Source organism: Pterocles gutturalis, unplaced genomic scaffold (genome assembly GCF_000699245.1).
Source record: "Pterocles gutturalis isolate BGI_N339 unplaced genomic scaffold, ASM69924v1 scaffold16777, whole genome shotgun sequence".
Taxonomy (NCBI): Eukaryota; Metazoa; Chordata; class Aves; order Pterocliformes; family Pteroclidae; genus Pterocles; species Pterocles gutturalis.
Window position 1 is genome coordinate 2,438 of NW_010115734.1, and position 16,265 is coordinate 18,702.

At 37.4% G+C, this 16,265-nt stretch overlaps 1 protein-coding gene across 1 annotated transcript in view; it reads left to right on the forward strand.

Annotated features, from left to right (window-relative positions):
• Window positions 1-236: 236 nt before the first annotated feature.
• The window catches only part of CFAP99 (cilia and flagella associated protein 99), a gene marked incomplete at its 3' end in the record, with an annotated part of 56,592 nt that continues 40,563 nt past the window's right edge, over window positions 237-16,265 (forward strand). The window contains exons 1-3 of the mRNA XM_010075293.1: window positions 237-347; window positions 13,172-13,316; window positions 16,240-16,262. Coding sequence (XP_010073595.1) covers window positions 237-347; window positions 13,172-13,316; window positions 16,240-16,262 — 279 coding nt within the window. The remainder of the gene's footprint in view (window positions 348-13,171; window positions 13,317-16,239; window positions 16,263-16,265) is intronic.

A 16,265-nucleotide genomic window follows, 5' to 3' on the forward strand; every position in this document is an offset into this window, starting at 1 on the left:
TGCAGAATAAGAAATATGTAATTAAGTCTTCCATTTTATTGATGTTTGTACTGTATTCTCATTTCTCTGTTATCTGTTCAGAGTAACTGAGATTTTGAAAGCTTGACCTGAATGTTCTCTTATACATTACTGCCATATATTTCCTTTATGAGCCTATCAACATACATTATGCTACAACTGAAGGAGGCATGAAAAATTAATGATTTACTATATTTATAGGATTCTCCATGGTGAAGATGGTCAGCCATGGAAAGCATATTGCAATAATAGTCCAACAGCTTAACAAATTTAACCCTGAAAATCAGAGCGTGGAGGATTTCTTGAATGAATCAGCTAAGATGTTGCAGGTATATTAAGTTTCAGTTCATCTTACATAGCTACTGTGTTTTAATTGCTGATTTTAAACATAAAGATATCTGCTTTATAATGTGTTGTAACTTTCATAGATTTTTCTTACAGTGACGCTTTTTATGTATGACTAAAGTCCAAATTTCGTACAGTTATCACCAGAAAACAAGGAAGTAAAGATCAGAAGCATTGAATAACTGCTTGGGGAGCAACAAAAGACGGGGAAAGCAACAACTTCCTAAAATGGATCTGACAAGGATAGGAAAAGCTTCTCTTGCACTCCTGACTAAGCTTTTTTGTAGTTTCCTATCTCATTTCCTCCTTCCAAATGGAAGTTTCTGTCAGCAGCACCCGTTTTGTATATACCAATGCAGTTCAGAAGCTGACTCACAGGATCAGGAATTCTTGCTTTGAGGACATAAGTGGCCATCAGAATAGTGGGATAAAAGGCAAGTGACATTAAATCAGCTACCTGATTTTAATCTAATACTGCAAGTAACCAGACCAAGATTTGCCAATAAGTAGCTATACTGCCTGAAGCAGTCACCATCTCTTTGGCCTCAATGCCACCCTGACTTGTGCTGATGCAACTACTGGATTGAATCAGCTTTAGAAAATCAGTAAGGGAAGACGGTAACATTGTTTAGACTGCTATTACCTGTGCATGCCATATGTTATCAAATTACATCACCAGAGCCCTGATTCCACACTGCCATGGAGCTCAAGTGCTCTTTTCCACTTCTGACAATGTCTAAAACACTGCTGTTCCAGTTAGATAGTCTTTCACGTTGATTTTGCATAAACACAAATGACCACAAGAATATAAAACTATGGGGTGTGATACAAAAATCGGAGGCTGAGGCAGTGGATCCATGCACATTTCTTGGGTGCTTGCTTTCTTAAACAGTTTCCACTGAGGCCCCTCCTTTCTGCCACTGCCCTCTTGCCTTGTAGTACTGGCATAACTCTGTGCATTCATATGCTGAATTACATCAGGGAACTGATCCAGTTTCAAAATAATAATTTTTCACTAAGCAGAGAGCAGGTAAATTCATCTGCCACTGCTGCCAAAATATTTGTGAAAATTAATATTTAAATCATTGTTCTTCAGCTCAGGAAAGGTGATGCAGAGACAAAAGAAGCTGTAACTCCATTAGAGAAACATGAAACTTAAGTTTCATAACAAACCCTTTAAAAAGGAGAAGAACAGGGAGGACAGCTTATGCCAAAAATGAGGCAGAAATCTTTCTCTGGGATAGTTCCAGCTCACTTACCACATAATATTTTTGCTGTGAATTTATCCAAGAAAGTAAAAATTATGATCCATCTTTAAATAAAATTCAGCTTTGTTTCAGTACCAAATGGGTGATTATAATTCATCATGGAAAATTCACGTCACTTTTCTATTTCATAATAAGCGTATGATCCTAGAAATGTTGTAGCATTTTTGTACACATGATTTCCAGGCTTAGCCGGTTACCAATTAGCCAATATTAACTGACCCATGCAGAAATTTCCTCGAGTTTGTATCCTGATTAACGCAATCACTTTAAATCACAGACTAGATTCAACCCTGTATGTCTCATGCTGGCAGCATGACAAATAGCAAACTTAGTGTTGTGTACTGATGACCAGACAAAAATCAGGAGGGTCAGGTTCCAAGAGCACAAATCTAAATAATTGCAAGACACAGCTCTCATTTATTTATTTACTTAGGTATGCAGTGTATCAGACTTGACTTGTGCACAGGTTACTATCTTCTAGTCTATTACACTTTTCTAATTGGTTAGTTAGTTTTCCATTCCCTAAAAGTACAATCAGATTCTAGTGATTATCAACACTGTGTGTTTCATTCATATTATATACCTTTATTGTATTTGGATGTTTTATAGTCTTTGTGTCCTTTTCTGATGATACCTGAGATGTCTTGTTTAGTTCTTTGATAACCTGTTGATGACCTACATAAAATATGCTTGTTAGGCTATTGTCCTGCTGTTTGTGATTGTTCCTGATGAAATCAACAATTTTGGGCTAGGATATGTCTCTCAAAATAAAAAGACAGCATGCACAGGTCATTTTAGAATATATTGAAGGGAGTTCAGCACCCTAGTAGTGTCTCTGCCAGGCTGCGAGAGCCACTACGGATGCCAGTATTGCCAAGTGCCAGATCCTGGAGATAAGTACCTCCGGCAGCCACACATTCTCACCTGAACTGCAAGGACCAGATAGCAAAGGACATTTTGCAGAGCAAAAATCTCAGTCAGAATGAAGTAAGTTTCGAAGAACAATATGTTTGTAGGAGCTGATCGAAAGTAAATAAAATGACTTGTTTGTAATCTAATAAATGAAACAAAGTGATGGACATCCTTGGCTGATCAGAAATGGGGGATGACATCAGTAAATAAGAGATAACAGGTAGAATGGAACATAGTTGTGAAGCATCTTGATAGCAAAGACAGGCAGCTTTCATTTTACGTGCTGCAATCAACTGTGAGATGCTAGGTGGAGTAAGGGGGTCAAAACAGTGGACTAGCAGAACGGTCTAATGATAGCATTCCAAATAGTTGATTTGCTAGGGAAATATTGGATTACTTAAACATAGGATAGAGATATTTATTACAATAAAATAGAACATTTTGAGACACTACCTTAGATTTTTAGCTATGAAGTGATAGGTAAATACTACTTGAAACCTACTGTTCAAAAAGAGTGAAGAAGATGTGCACGTAGACTGGTTATGATATCCTGGAGAACAGTTTACGTGAAAAATTACCTCCTAAGTTATGGGCTTGCTTGACAGGCATGATGGCAATAGTACCAATAACTGAGAAAAGAAGTAGCAAGAGAGTACTGAAGTTTTGTTTTAGCATAGTTGAAATTAAGCTGACAACAACAACAAGGAAATGTCACAGAGAGAGGCCAGCACTTTAGATTGTAGTTTAGGGTTCTTATTTGTATACATGATAAATGTGAATATGTTATGAAAGGAAGTCGGATTTAGTCCTAAGGGTGTGAGTCTGGAAGGCACAATCTGTCTTGATCAAAGTATCCCTGTCAACCATCTACCAGGGGCATAAGACCATTCTTGCGGGAATTCTTGCAAATTAAAGCAGTAAAAATGTCTGGCAAAGGCACAGGAAAAGAAGTGAAAGTGGACAAGCAAATCTATGTTAAAAGGAAGGAATTTACAATATGAATATATATAAAAAGAAAGAGGCATAAAATCCAAAAGGTCAAAGCCATAGGGTGAAAATATACTAGCCACTGTGAATAACTTGCTCTGCAAATGATAGCAAAAAGTAATGGTAGATTTTGATATTAGATATTTTGCTAAGTATAGAATTGGTCTTTGTTGAATATTCTTCTCAAAATCCAACACACCATTTCTTTTGGTTTCACTGTGCTGCTGCAAAGGTGACGCAGTCAAGAGGTTTGTGCAATAACTCTTCAGCAAGACTTTATCCTTAATCTCTAGATGCTCTTATTTTGCTTACATGAAAGGTTAGATAAATAATTAAAACAAATCCCAAAATACATGATTGTATGAAATAATAATACTATATTTTGCTCTTTCATAAAGACTGTGTAGAGATTTTTACGTTTTGGCAGTTCACAATGGTTGGGAAATAGCTGTTACTGTAGAGGTTTGGAATACTCTGCTAGTCAAATGCATTGGAAGAGAAAGATAAACTGTGTTGTTTTCTAAGCTCTATCATCTTTCTATCCCAGTCCTTTCTCTTACTGACCCTCAAACTTACTTGCTCAGGTCTCTTCATTTAACCTGTCCCAGTTCCGTTTCAAGTTGTTGATTCCAGTGCTATTGTTACTGTCCAGCAAGTCCAGCTCACCTCTTTGATTTTGTTCTGCTCACCTCAAAGTTCTTGCACGTTCAGTTCCAGTCCCTACTGTACCTAAATCAAATCATAAATCTCTGTCTCTCTTCAAACTGAAGCCCACAAGAGGCAGATGTCACAGAGAAGACAAGTGAGATGGACTCTGTTCTATCAGTTTGAGGTCCCAGAGTGACCCAGTGTGGTTTATCGCAGTCTCATCCTGTATCATAGCAAAAGCTCTGCTTGCCCTGGGCTGGACTGGTAAGGGCACATGGAATCTTCAGAGAAGGTTACTGCTACAGTATAAATTCACACAAAACACATGCAAATGAATATTTTTCACTTGGCAAAATGTACATGGATTTTCTATAAGAAAACCAAAAGGCCAAATCTGTAAGGCATTGCTTGACGCCTGTGTGCTATTTTGAAAATACATCCCTACCTGTTTCCTTGTATTTGATTTGCAAATACTTACTACTTCCAAACAGCTAGTTAAAAAACTGAAAATTTACCAACTTTCTATCAAATATTCATTCCTTGTATCAGACCATGTGAGCTACTTTCATTTTGTTCCTCTTGAATAACATAGGATGGTATCCATTAACTTCAACAGCAACAGAAGCAACCTCTTGATTGTTATTATTTTTATTTCTTAATGCATCTTTATAATTTTGTTTTAAGTATCAGTGTTCCCATCTGAACATATTCTCTAATTGTAAGAAATCTTGTTTCAAGCTTCGAGATAGAAATCTGTTTGGAAAACATTTGGGTGTACAGTCTGCTTCCAAGAGTATTCCAGAGAGACTGACTGCCCGAAGTCAGAAGCATTACTCCATACAGATAGTGGTGAAAATTAGATAAGTAGCTGGCCATCTTTATTTATAGAGAAGTGATGGCATTGGATACTGCTGTCAAGAGTTATGTTTTTCTAGCTATATGTGGGATTTAGCTTTACACTGTCCATTTACAGTAACAACAGCCACACATCTAATCCTGGTGTACTGCTTTGAAAAAGCACCCCTCTATAATTGAGGTAGGTCAAGTAGATAACACATCCAATAAACGTTGGGATATCACTTTCTTTTTCACAGATAGAGAATGAGACAATTAGTACTAAAGGAATAGGACGTGAATTTTAAACAGTAGATGCAAACCATTACTTTGGCAGTAGTTCAGGTCTGTCTGACCCAGTGTATGTATAAAGATAGAATCTTCTTTTTGTGTGATGGAAATGTATAAATAAAGTGCCTGATTGTCAGGTAGTTAATAGTGTTTAAAACCAAGGTGTTAAGAGATAACATCATCTCTGCAAGGCCACTCAGGAATCAAGAGAGAAAGGCACATTCCAGTCTTGGTTCCTATCTCTCAACTCACAGAATCACAGAGTGTTAGAGATTGTAAGGGACCTCGAAAGATCATCTAGTCCAATCCCCCTGCTGGAGCAGGAACAAATGCTTCTATATACAAGTCGAGTTGGCAAAACTCACTGATTATTAGCCTCCTGTGAAATATGGTAAGGATTTTTAATTCTTGAATAGTAAGAGATAAATAACGTGGTTTCCTCTAATTAGAATGTTATGATCAAAATTAATCTAGAGGTGATCCTGTGTTAAACTCCATACATTTTATTTCTTTGCATCATAAAAATAATTTCTATTTCTTGTTCTTAGTGAATGATCAGACTCACTTTCTTCCAGGAAGAAAACTACACTTTGACTGTAAGTCAGTTATTTACAGTCTTCATGTTTATTGTATTGTAAGTTATGATGTTTATAACATAACATTGGACTTGTTTTTCACTGCAAATATTTTTCAATAAGAACATAGGTTCATTAGTAATATGATGGGTGATTCCTAGTTGCAACAAACAAGCCTTCACATTCAGTGATGAAGAATCATATTTTGTCCCTCAAACCTCCTGAAAACAAATAAGTGCAGATAAATGCTTTTGCTTCTGCGTTGTGACCTTGTTGCTATTAAAACAGAATTCAATTTGAATTATCCTGAATAATACATTAACTTAAAATAATTCTTTAAGTCTGTCTCAGTTCTTTAAATTATTAGTAATCACATTCAAATTTACATCTCTGTTTCTATTGTTCTTCATTTGAATGCCAGACTACTTGTCCTTGTTAATCTTCCTAAATGCTTTTTAATACTCCTTTCATCGGACTGATGCCCTCCAGATAATATCTTCGTTCTCACGTACTAAACCCCCTTCTTTTTATTAAGTATTCTTCAATTAAATCTATCAAAAATGATCCATGACCAGAGTGATCCTTCATCCAGTGTATATTGTACGTAAGGATATAATTTCATCAGACCATTTGTAGAAATCGACCACATCTGTTCATTTGGGGAAAAAAAAAAAAAAAAAAAGATTAAGTTTTGTACTTGACTGAAGCATCCCAGGCACTTTTTCTTCCTTGTGACTGTTAGAATCAAGCTTTTGCTATGATAACAAGAGACAGATTTTAACACAGAAGTTACCAAGCAATGTTTCTGTCTTTCTCTATGCAAATAACTTTATTTTCAGTGGATTTATCTGCTTCAATTAGAGTTGTAGGATCAGACCCATCATACTGATCTTTATAAATCCCATCTACTGAAAAGCTTACTTCTGTAAAATCAGAGCTCCCACCCCAACTTCACTGTTTTACTCCTTTATCCCTCCCATGCTGATAGCAAGATGAACCTGTTTATGAGCTTTCCATTTTGCAAGAACATGGTGTAATTTGGCATAACTCTTCATAGTTCCATTTGTGTTGGTTCAGCTGTGTGTCTCACACATGCCCACTCAACTGTGAGTAAAATCCCCAAATGTCAGAAGTCATAGATTTAGTTTTAAATATGCAAATAACATAATGCAAGATTATTTTGATACATGAGGTGAAAAATATCCTACTAAATTATACAAGTCTAATTTGTACTATTACTTACCAGCATAAATGCGGATTAGGATCTTTCTAAGGAAAGGATGGAATCTGATTTTTCTGCAATGTCCTGCTCATATGATTTAATTAAGTACAAGGGAAAATAACTTTAACTGTACCTCTTCAAGGTGAAAATACTGGCTTCTGACTGCAACATAGACTGTAAATAGTAGAAGCAAGACATTCTGCTGCTTACATCCTACAATCCCAGGGTTTATCCCCCATTGAAATTACTGGAAACATTTTCACTGACTTCAGAGGGAAACAGGGTGCTGGTGACTGGTTCAAAACCCAGTGAAGTCAATAGGAATATTTTCTTTAATTTCCACAGCATTTTGATTAGACCCTTGGAGAGGACTAGCACTGATATCTGAAACACTAGAAATTAATCAGACTGCATCTGTAAAATGTGCATGCTCTGCCTAGAAGTAGATAGGTTTGGTGCATGCTATTAGTCAGTTCTCTAAGGTGGTGAAATCTATTTCTATTATTGCTGCATAAAAAACTGGCTGGATGGCCGAGCCCAGAGAGTCGTGGTGAACGGAGTTAGGTCCAGGTGTCGGCCGGTCACCAGTGGTGTTCCCCAGGGATCGGTTTTGGGGCCTGTCCTGTTTAACATCTTTATCGATGACCTGGATGAGGGGATTGAGTGCTCCCTCAGTCAGATTGCAGATGATACCAAATTGAGCGGATGTGTTGATCTCCTTGAGGGTAGGGAGGCTTTGCAGAGGGTTCTGGACAGGCTGGACCGGTGTCTGAGGCCATTTGTATGAGGTTCAATAAAGCCAAGTGCCGGGTCCTGCACTTTGGTCACAACAACCCCCTACAACACTACAGGCTCGGGGGAGAGTGGCTGGAAAGCTGCCCAGCAGAGAGGGACCTAGGAGTGCTGGTCGACAGCCGGATGAACATGAGCCAGCAGTGTGCCTCCGGGTGGCCGAGAAGGCCAACAGCATCCTGGCCTGCATCAGAAATAGCGTGGCCAGCAGGACTAGGGAAGTGATTGTGCCCCTGTACTTGGCACTGGTGACCTGCACCTCTAATACCGTGTTCAGTTTTGGGCCCCTCATCATAAGAAGGACATTGAGGTGCTGGAGCAGGTCCAGAGAAGGGCAACAAAGCTGGTGAAGGGTCTGGAGCACGTCTTATGAGGAGCAGCTGAGGGAGCTGGGGTTGTTTAGTTTAGAGAAGAGGAGGCTGAGAGGAGACCTTATCACTCTCTACAACTACCTGAAATCTGCAGCCACGTCAAGCTGGGGAGCAGCTCAAAGTCTTGGGTTTATGCTTGGCACACAGATCACACTTCATCCCCCCCAAAAGTCTCCCTGCAAAATGCTTTCTCATGTTTATTTTGACAGCGTAATTCAATCATCAACTTCAGGCTGCCCAGGGAAGTGGCGGAGTCACCATCCCTGGAGGTGTTCAAGAAACGTGTAGACATGGTGCTTAGGCACATGGTTTAGTGAGTTAGGTGGTGTGGGTTGATGGTTGGACTTGATGATCCTTGAGGTCTTCTCCAACCTTAATGATTCTATTCTATTCTATGATTCTATTTCATCTTTTTATCGTATATTATCTTCTTTCTAAAATATTTGTTTCACCTTAAACTAACTCCTTATCCTGAGAAGTCTCAAACAGGGCATGGCTGGTGTTCCTTCCCTTTCTTCTCTCCAGAAACAAGAGCTTTTCTTTCTCTCCTTACCATCCTTTTCTGATCTCTCTTGACCTTAAACAGGTCCCATTGTAACCATCCTTATTGCCATACACCCACAGTGCCAACACTTGCTTTTTGCAGACATTTCTCCGTTTAGTTCAGCTATTTCTTGTACTAAGAGATGTTGAAAGTTGTTTGTGTACGATGTCCTATACTTAAGTTTTCTTATAGAGTCTCTTCTCTCCTTGAATAAACTTGACTGGTTCCCAGCTACGGCTAAGTGTCAGGAAGCAAGGAAAATACGTCCATGGAAGCAGGCTAAGGGCATTAGGGATTTATCAAAAGGGGGAGATAACACCAATCAGCACATATTCAGACAAGAGTTGCATCTTTTTCACGGGGTCATTCAGGATAATTTCAGACAGGATCATTCTTTTACAGCTTAAACACTTGGGAATCAGAAAAAGCTGAAATTCAATGCCATAGAGAGAACACTTTCAGATATTTGTATGGGAATGACATTGTGAACACACACAACTGTATTTTACTTATATTTGGTGCAGCCATTACTCAACACAGTACCATATAGGCTTCCAAAATTTAAAAAATATAGGACCATCCAGTATTCATCTACAGTAAACTTACTATGCTTTACACAACAAAATAAATAATAAGCTGTAATGTAAAAGATAGAGAGGTTGTTTCCTGAGCACAGAATAGGCATATTGTTCAAGATCTATTCTGTCTTCTCATAAATTCCAGTATTTGGTGCAACAGAAGATGACAGCTGCATATGTTACTTTCACCTGTAAATTATCTGGCCTTCCTCATGCTGAAGGACTCACACAACGTTCTTGCAAACATAGCTAACTGCTATTTGTTTCAGAGAAATACATGAGCTAAAGTATACTTGAAAAGGCACAAAGGTGGTCTAATGGAGAGAACAAAAGCTCACAAATCAGCATTCAGTCATTTTTGTTGCCACCAGGGACTTAGTGTGCCATCTGGGGTAAATCTCTTATCTGCTCCATACTGTAGTTCCTGCATTTCCAAAATAATACTAGCCATAAGGAATCTCATTAAATCCAATTAATGTTTTTAAAGTGTTTTCAGAACCTCATACAAAAGGTGCTATGAATGTACAATCTGTCATCATGTTGTACTGTTTCAAGATCATTTGACCCACTTCTGCAATACATCACACTGACATAAAATGCAATATAAAGCCACACAGAAAGAATGCACTGAGGAATTAGTGCTAGAAATTACACCTACACAACGTATTACTTTCCAAAAGCATTTATGATTTCAGATGTACAGATAAATTATAAATATCCTGATGAATTTTGTTAAGGACACAATGCACTTTCTATGTAGAGAGTATCCTAACTGTTCTAAAGCATGGGCTCAGTTTTTGATGCACTAGTTTATCAGCAGGACTTAACCAACAACTGGCTCACCTTTGAGATTTCTTATCCAAGCCCTCATCCTGCCCAGTCTTGTTTAGTTTGAGTTCTGATGAGATCACTTCCTTAGATGACACAGCTGCAGGCAGCTTAACTATTCAAAATTTTTATGTGTAGAAATGGAACATTTAGTACCATTTGTACTTGAAAGCAGATTCAGTGGATATTTCATGACAGGACTTTTTGGCCTGTGGGCCACAGAATTACCTGTCAGTACTGATGTTCTGGGGCACAGTTGCATTTTTATGTTGTAGTCTAAACTGTATAGGAGGTATTATTTGGGCACTGCTGTCATCTTGTTATCTGTTTATCTACTTTTGGTCATCTGTCCAAAGTACATTTGAGAAGCTCTTGTTTGTTGTAGCACTTCATACATGTACAATATATCAAAGTACTCAGGAGGTGAATGCAAAGATTCTAACTAAGTAAAGGTCTTGGAAACAGTTTATAGTCCATCTTTCTAGTGGAGATAGTTATGAGAGTTTTCATTGGGCTTGTTTCCAATGGGCTTGTCCCATTTTACTATGGACTTTCTGTTTATTATCAGAGCTACGGTTGTCTGCAAATTGATCTGTTTGTGAACAACAGAATTCGTTCAAAGGGAACAATTGGTTTAGATTCAAAATATCACCATCCTACTTTTACTGGAACTATGTTGTCCTCTCTCACTTGGCCACTGAGGTATTTAGGTTTGGTTTTGCCTTTTGTGAATTTTGTGATATCTCATATCAAATATGGGATATATATTTGAGCATTTAGTGGGGAGTTAGATTTCTGGATTTTCTTTGTAAGTTTTGTCAAAGAACTTCCATAAATATTAATCCAGAAAAGGTACATTTGAACAGACTGTGTACCTCACAAGAATTCTTAGTGCTTAGCAAGATAGAGTCTGTGATTCCCATCAATTTTTTTTTTTTTTATATATTTTCAGATGTGTTCGGTGTCTTTCCTCTGCCCTTCCATCTGTGTCCATCCTCCATCTAAGCCACCTGTATCTCCTTTTTCCCCTACCTTCCTTTTTACTCCTTCCTCTGTGCTCCTCCTTTGCCACCTCATTCTAGTTGGCTCCATTTTTCCCAAATGCATTCCCCTTTATCTTTCTCCCATCTCAACCACAACCTGTTGGTTCTTCTTTCTCTAAAGCCCTGATGAAGGATGTGGGTGATATCCTGCTTATTCATGTTCAGTCTCTGGTGCTGCCCAACAGACTTGAAGCTTCCATGTCTCCATGTAGTGATTAGTCTGTTTCTTCTTACCGAGCATATCTGGGTCACAGAATACACTCTGAGTCATATCTGATTACTTCAGTTATAGAAATAAAGCTTTTCTATCATTTTAACTATTATTAGCCTTAAGGATCTAAAAACCACAAGCTGAGCTCGATTCTGTTTCTGTGCGTGTATCATTCGTTATATTGTCTATTACAGTTCTGCTAGAGAGGTAGTCAGATGCATTAGTGTAATCTCAGGCAGTAAAGAAATTACAAGGGTGTGTGTAGGTGTAATTTTGCCTGCATACATGTGTATATGTAAATGCGTATATAAACATATATGGATATGGAGAGAATTACATGGAGGCACTAATTTTTTTTCTAGTGATGATGCACAAACTGGAATGAATGGAACCTGGCTTTTGAGCAGGAGCAGTGAAAAATAATTATGCTTACTCTGAATGACAACCTGAGAAAATATACTTGGAATGCTTCTGCATCATCTTTTACATTCAAAAATTAGAACTGTAATTTTAAAGTTTTGCCTTGTATTTTCTCAGTCTCAAAGCCCTACGTAGAGTCATACATCAGAATACTCACCTAGTTCCTTCCAGTAGCCTCTAATAATACCTTTAAACTAGAAATTAATCACATTAGGGAAATGAAACAATCAAGATGCTACCAGATAGCCTACTAGGCAAGGTGAACCTCTGATCTTACAAATTATTGAGGGTCAATTGTTCCCACATCACAGAGCTCTGGGAGAGGTCATATATCAAATGTGGGCTGCATGTTTTCAGAAGATGCACTTAGCTCTTTTGTTGGCTTCTTGGCTAACCTCCTTAAGTCAAAGACTCATCATTGTTTGTCATTTTGTCATAGTGTGGCTGTCCCTTTTCAGTTCAGATAATAACAAAATGTTTTCAGATTTTATTGCAATGTTTAAAGATGGGTCATACTAGAAGTTTATCTCATGTAGTAACAGATATTTAATAGGTTATTTATTATGAGTGAAACCATGTAAAGTTCAGGAGCACTCAGATTTTTAAAGGGATCATGATGTAGGATCCAAACAGCGTGCAGTGAGCATCGGACACTCCTTCTTTCTGTTCTTTTTTGGTATTACATGACAATTGTGAGTGACCGAGAGCACAGCTAAATAAGAAACACATAGTCTGCATTAACAAGAATCCTGGCACTTCACAGGTTTAGTTTAAAATAGCAATATTCTCCAATATTAGGTTACAGTATCAGTTAAGAATCTTTTCCATAATCCCTCCTCAGCTTCTCCCCTCGATTAGTCTCCCCAGGTAGCACAGACTTCACCTGCAAAGAACAGGTTTCCTACTGGAAAAGCAGACTCTTACTGAAACTTTCTTGTACTGCTGGCTAAGTTAATCATTGCTCATAGCTCAGAGACTTCAGATTTTCTTTGCATTAACTATTGACATTCACACATCAAGGCATTTTAAATAAATGTGTATGTCAGCAGATAAACTGGAAGTTTAACACTGGGGAAGGTTACATTTTACTTAACAAGGGCAATTAATTTGTTCGGACTGCCCATATTTGATAGTAGTAGAAGTGCATCAGCCCTACCAAAGGCATTGCTGTTCATTGTTCATGTTTTCAAATTACTTAAAAATGATTGTACTTCTTTTTGTATACAACTAACATTGTCTTCCCAGAACACATTAATCATTATTAATTTTGTATCTCTATTATAGACACTTAATGTGACAGAAGAAAAATTTGTGTTGGATACACTAGCTGGATGCATAGAATATAAATCCTTATTGGATGTAATAGTCAATGCCTTTTTTGTTCGGGATGGGAGATACTGCCTGATTTCTGAGCGTAATTTCTATAAAGGTAAGTTTTCTTTAAAATACCAAATGTGCTTACAAAAAAAATTTTTTAAATATCTTTTACCGGTGTAGGTCTTAATATTATATTACATTTCAAGCATTGTCATTGTGCCCAGTGCAATATGAAATACAGGACCTTTTCCAATTGCCTTATGATGTAAAGCCTAAATCCTGACATTGTCATTTAGTCTGGACTTTCACAGGTGTTTACTGGAATTTTACCTAAGAAAATTCTGTGGAATATGCTTGCAGATTAGATAACATGTAAATGGAAAATACCATCAGTGACTGGAAGAAGTATCTTGGAAGTTTAACCATCAATTTAAAAAATGTTCTTCAGTGATTTTCCTTTATTCTCTTCTATGCGACCTAGTACTTTGGCCATTCAGATATGAAAGTGTATAACAAAGCTCTGTCTGCTGCGGAACACAGCACGTCTCACAGCGTGAAGATACTCTATCCATACATGGGTTTCTTCGTTACTGACAATCACAATGACATAAATAGACTTTTATCTGTCTCCATGAGTGAGGTCAATTATGTTCTTTTCGTTAGTTACTTGTTTAGAATCAGTTGCAATACAACTATATCTGATACTGTGAGCTAGTTAATCAGAGCAGTTACCACTCCCAAAGTTATTTCAAGCATTGAGAAGTACATTAAAAAGTAATTTAAAATATTTTTATGCTATGCATTTAATGCATATATCCTGAGGCTGATTTATTCAGTCCCTAAATCAGTTGGAATCACAAATCACACTGGCATTGGTTCTCTAAGTCAGATGTGTTCTGAAGCTTTGTGGGTACTTTGAAAAGTCCAGTCAATTTAATTCAAAGTGGTTGAAAAATAATTTAAAAAAAAATCTAATGTAAGTGCATCTATTTTTTATGTTTTAAAAGCTATTAAATTTTTATGGCAATTCTGGTTGCTCTGTCACAATCTGGAAAGGTGTAGAAATTGAAATCAAATAACAAATGAAAGGGAACCTAAACTGTCAAGGATGAAATTAATAGTATATTGAGTTTATTCTAAATGGTAATGCTTCATTGTCTCCATTTCTCCAAAGCCATGTTTTTCGGTGTCTGGGGCACATAAATTATACCTTTAAGCTGAGTGTTGCTGTAATTGGATTGTCAGGACTGGTCCACTCGAAAGCATCCATTAATCATAGTCAGAGGGAGGACCTGGAAAATTTTCCTTTATCAACAAGTTGAGAGTCTAAGGTCATTGGCTTACATTTTTTTAAGCTGCTTGTGATTCCCTTTGCCAAGCTGCATTGACACTTAAATGATCAAAGCTGCTTATAAAGGCTGTCGCTATGTGTGAGCAGATTTGAATTTAATAAAGCTTGTAGGAGATAAATGTATATTCTGCTAAGACTGCTTAAATATGTTGCTATGCTGAAGCACAAGATTGAAGCCTAACGATACCCTGAGATGGCTGCAGCACATTGGTCAGAATTTACTGATTTTATCACTACTGTTTGGTGGCAGCTAAAATACTGCAGTGTGAGTGAAGCCTGATTGATCAAAGTGAATATGGTCAAATTAAAGCTGATACAGGAGCTCACGAACCTTACAGGTCTGCAAAAATCTCACAGCAGTGACTGTGCCTCTTCTGTATTGAACTGCATAGTTGTCAGAGGGAGGTGCAAGAATCAGGTTTGGATTTCCCAGAGAATTTCACAATTTAAAAACTTGGTTTTATTCTAATTCAGAATAAAAACAAAGATTGCAACACTTCCTGAAAAATGGTCACTTTCCAAAAAAAAAAAAGAAAATAAATACTAGAAATATGACATTGTATGGTTAAAATTGTTGTTATGTTTAGTATGTTGCATATAAGAAACAATGATTTTGGAACAGAAAAATAAGACCTATCCTCTCTGAAAACATTACAAACAGAGTACGTTGAAAAATTCACTATCAAAACTTCCTTTTATGTCTCGTGTTCACATTAAGTTTTCAAGTTTTCTCGGAATAAGCTTGCTTACACTGAAAATTTTGGCTACACTCAAAATTTTGGTTACAATAAAAGAGAGCTCTTTCCAACAGTGTAATATTGTCAGAAACTCTTCAGTCATGTCTCTCAGCAGCCATCGATCTGGCTGGCTCCTATTCTCCCTGCCTTGTTGCCAGTCTAACACTGAATTTCATAGGTGGAATATGCAGATATTTGTTGTATAAGCTGGCACTACTCCCCAAAGAAGCAGGCTGCCCTTTTTTCCGTCACTGGCCCCTAATTCTCACCCCTGTGTCATCTCTTCTCTTCCATTAGAACTTGTGTTTAGCAGCCATCCAGTGAACTAATCAATAAAGTATTTCAGGTTAAAATTCACGATCTGTTTCAACTTGGCTGTGTGGGTGTCTGTACTTGCCCAAGAGAAGAAACACCAGGAACTAAAAGGAGGGGGTGGGAACAAGCAATTAGAGATGCTTATTTTAGTGGTGATGTTGGCATAATGAAATTACCGTGAAGTAATGGTAAGATCTTACCTTCAGCCTTGCAGGTTTCCAAATGTTGCTATAGTAGATCTCCCGGTTTTGCAAGCAGGTATTTGCAGGCATCAAAAGGACCTCTATGAATGATTTCAGATAGCTACAGTTGTTTACATTTTTTGTGTAAGTGGCCAGATCATGTTAGAATTTCCATAAAATTGTGTAGATTTGCACTAGGTTGGATCTGATTCATGAAAGAAATAACTAATTTATATGAACCATAGCATAGCATGACAATGCTCATAATGAACCATGGGGTTAACATTATAACTTCATATTACAGTTTGTCATTGTCAAGCATTATATTGCCCAGTTAGATAGACAATATTGAAGACTATTTAAAATTAAAGTAACAGTCTGAATCCCAGAGTATGCTGAGTATAGGATATAGGTTTATTGGAATTTCCTGATGTATGTATCTTTTGATAGTTATTTGTTACCTGGCTACTTTTCAA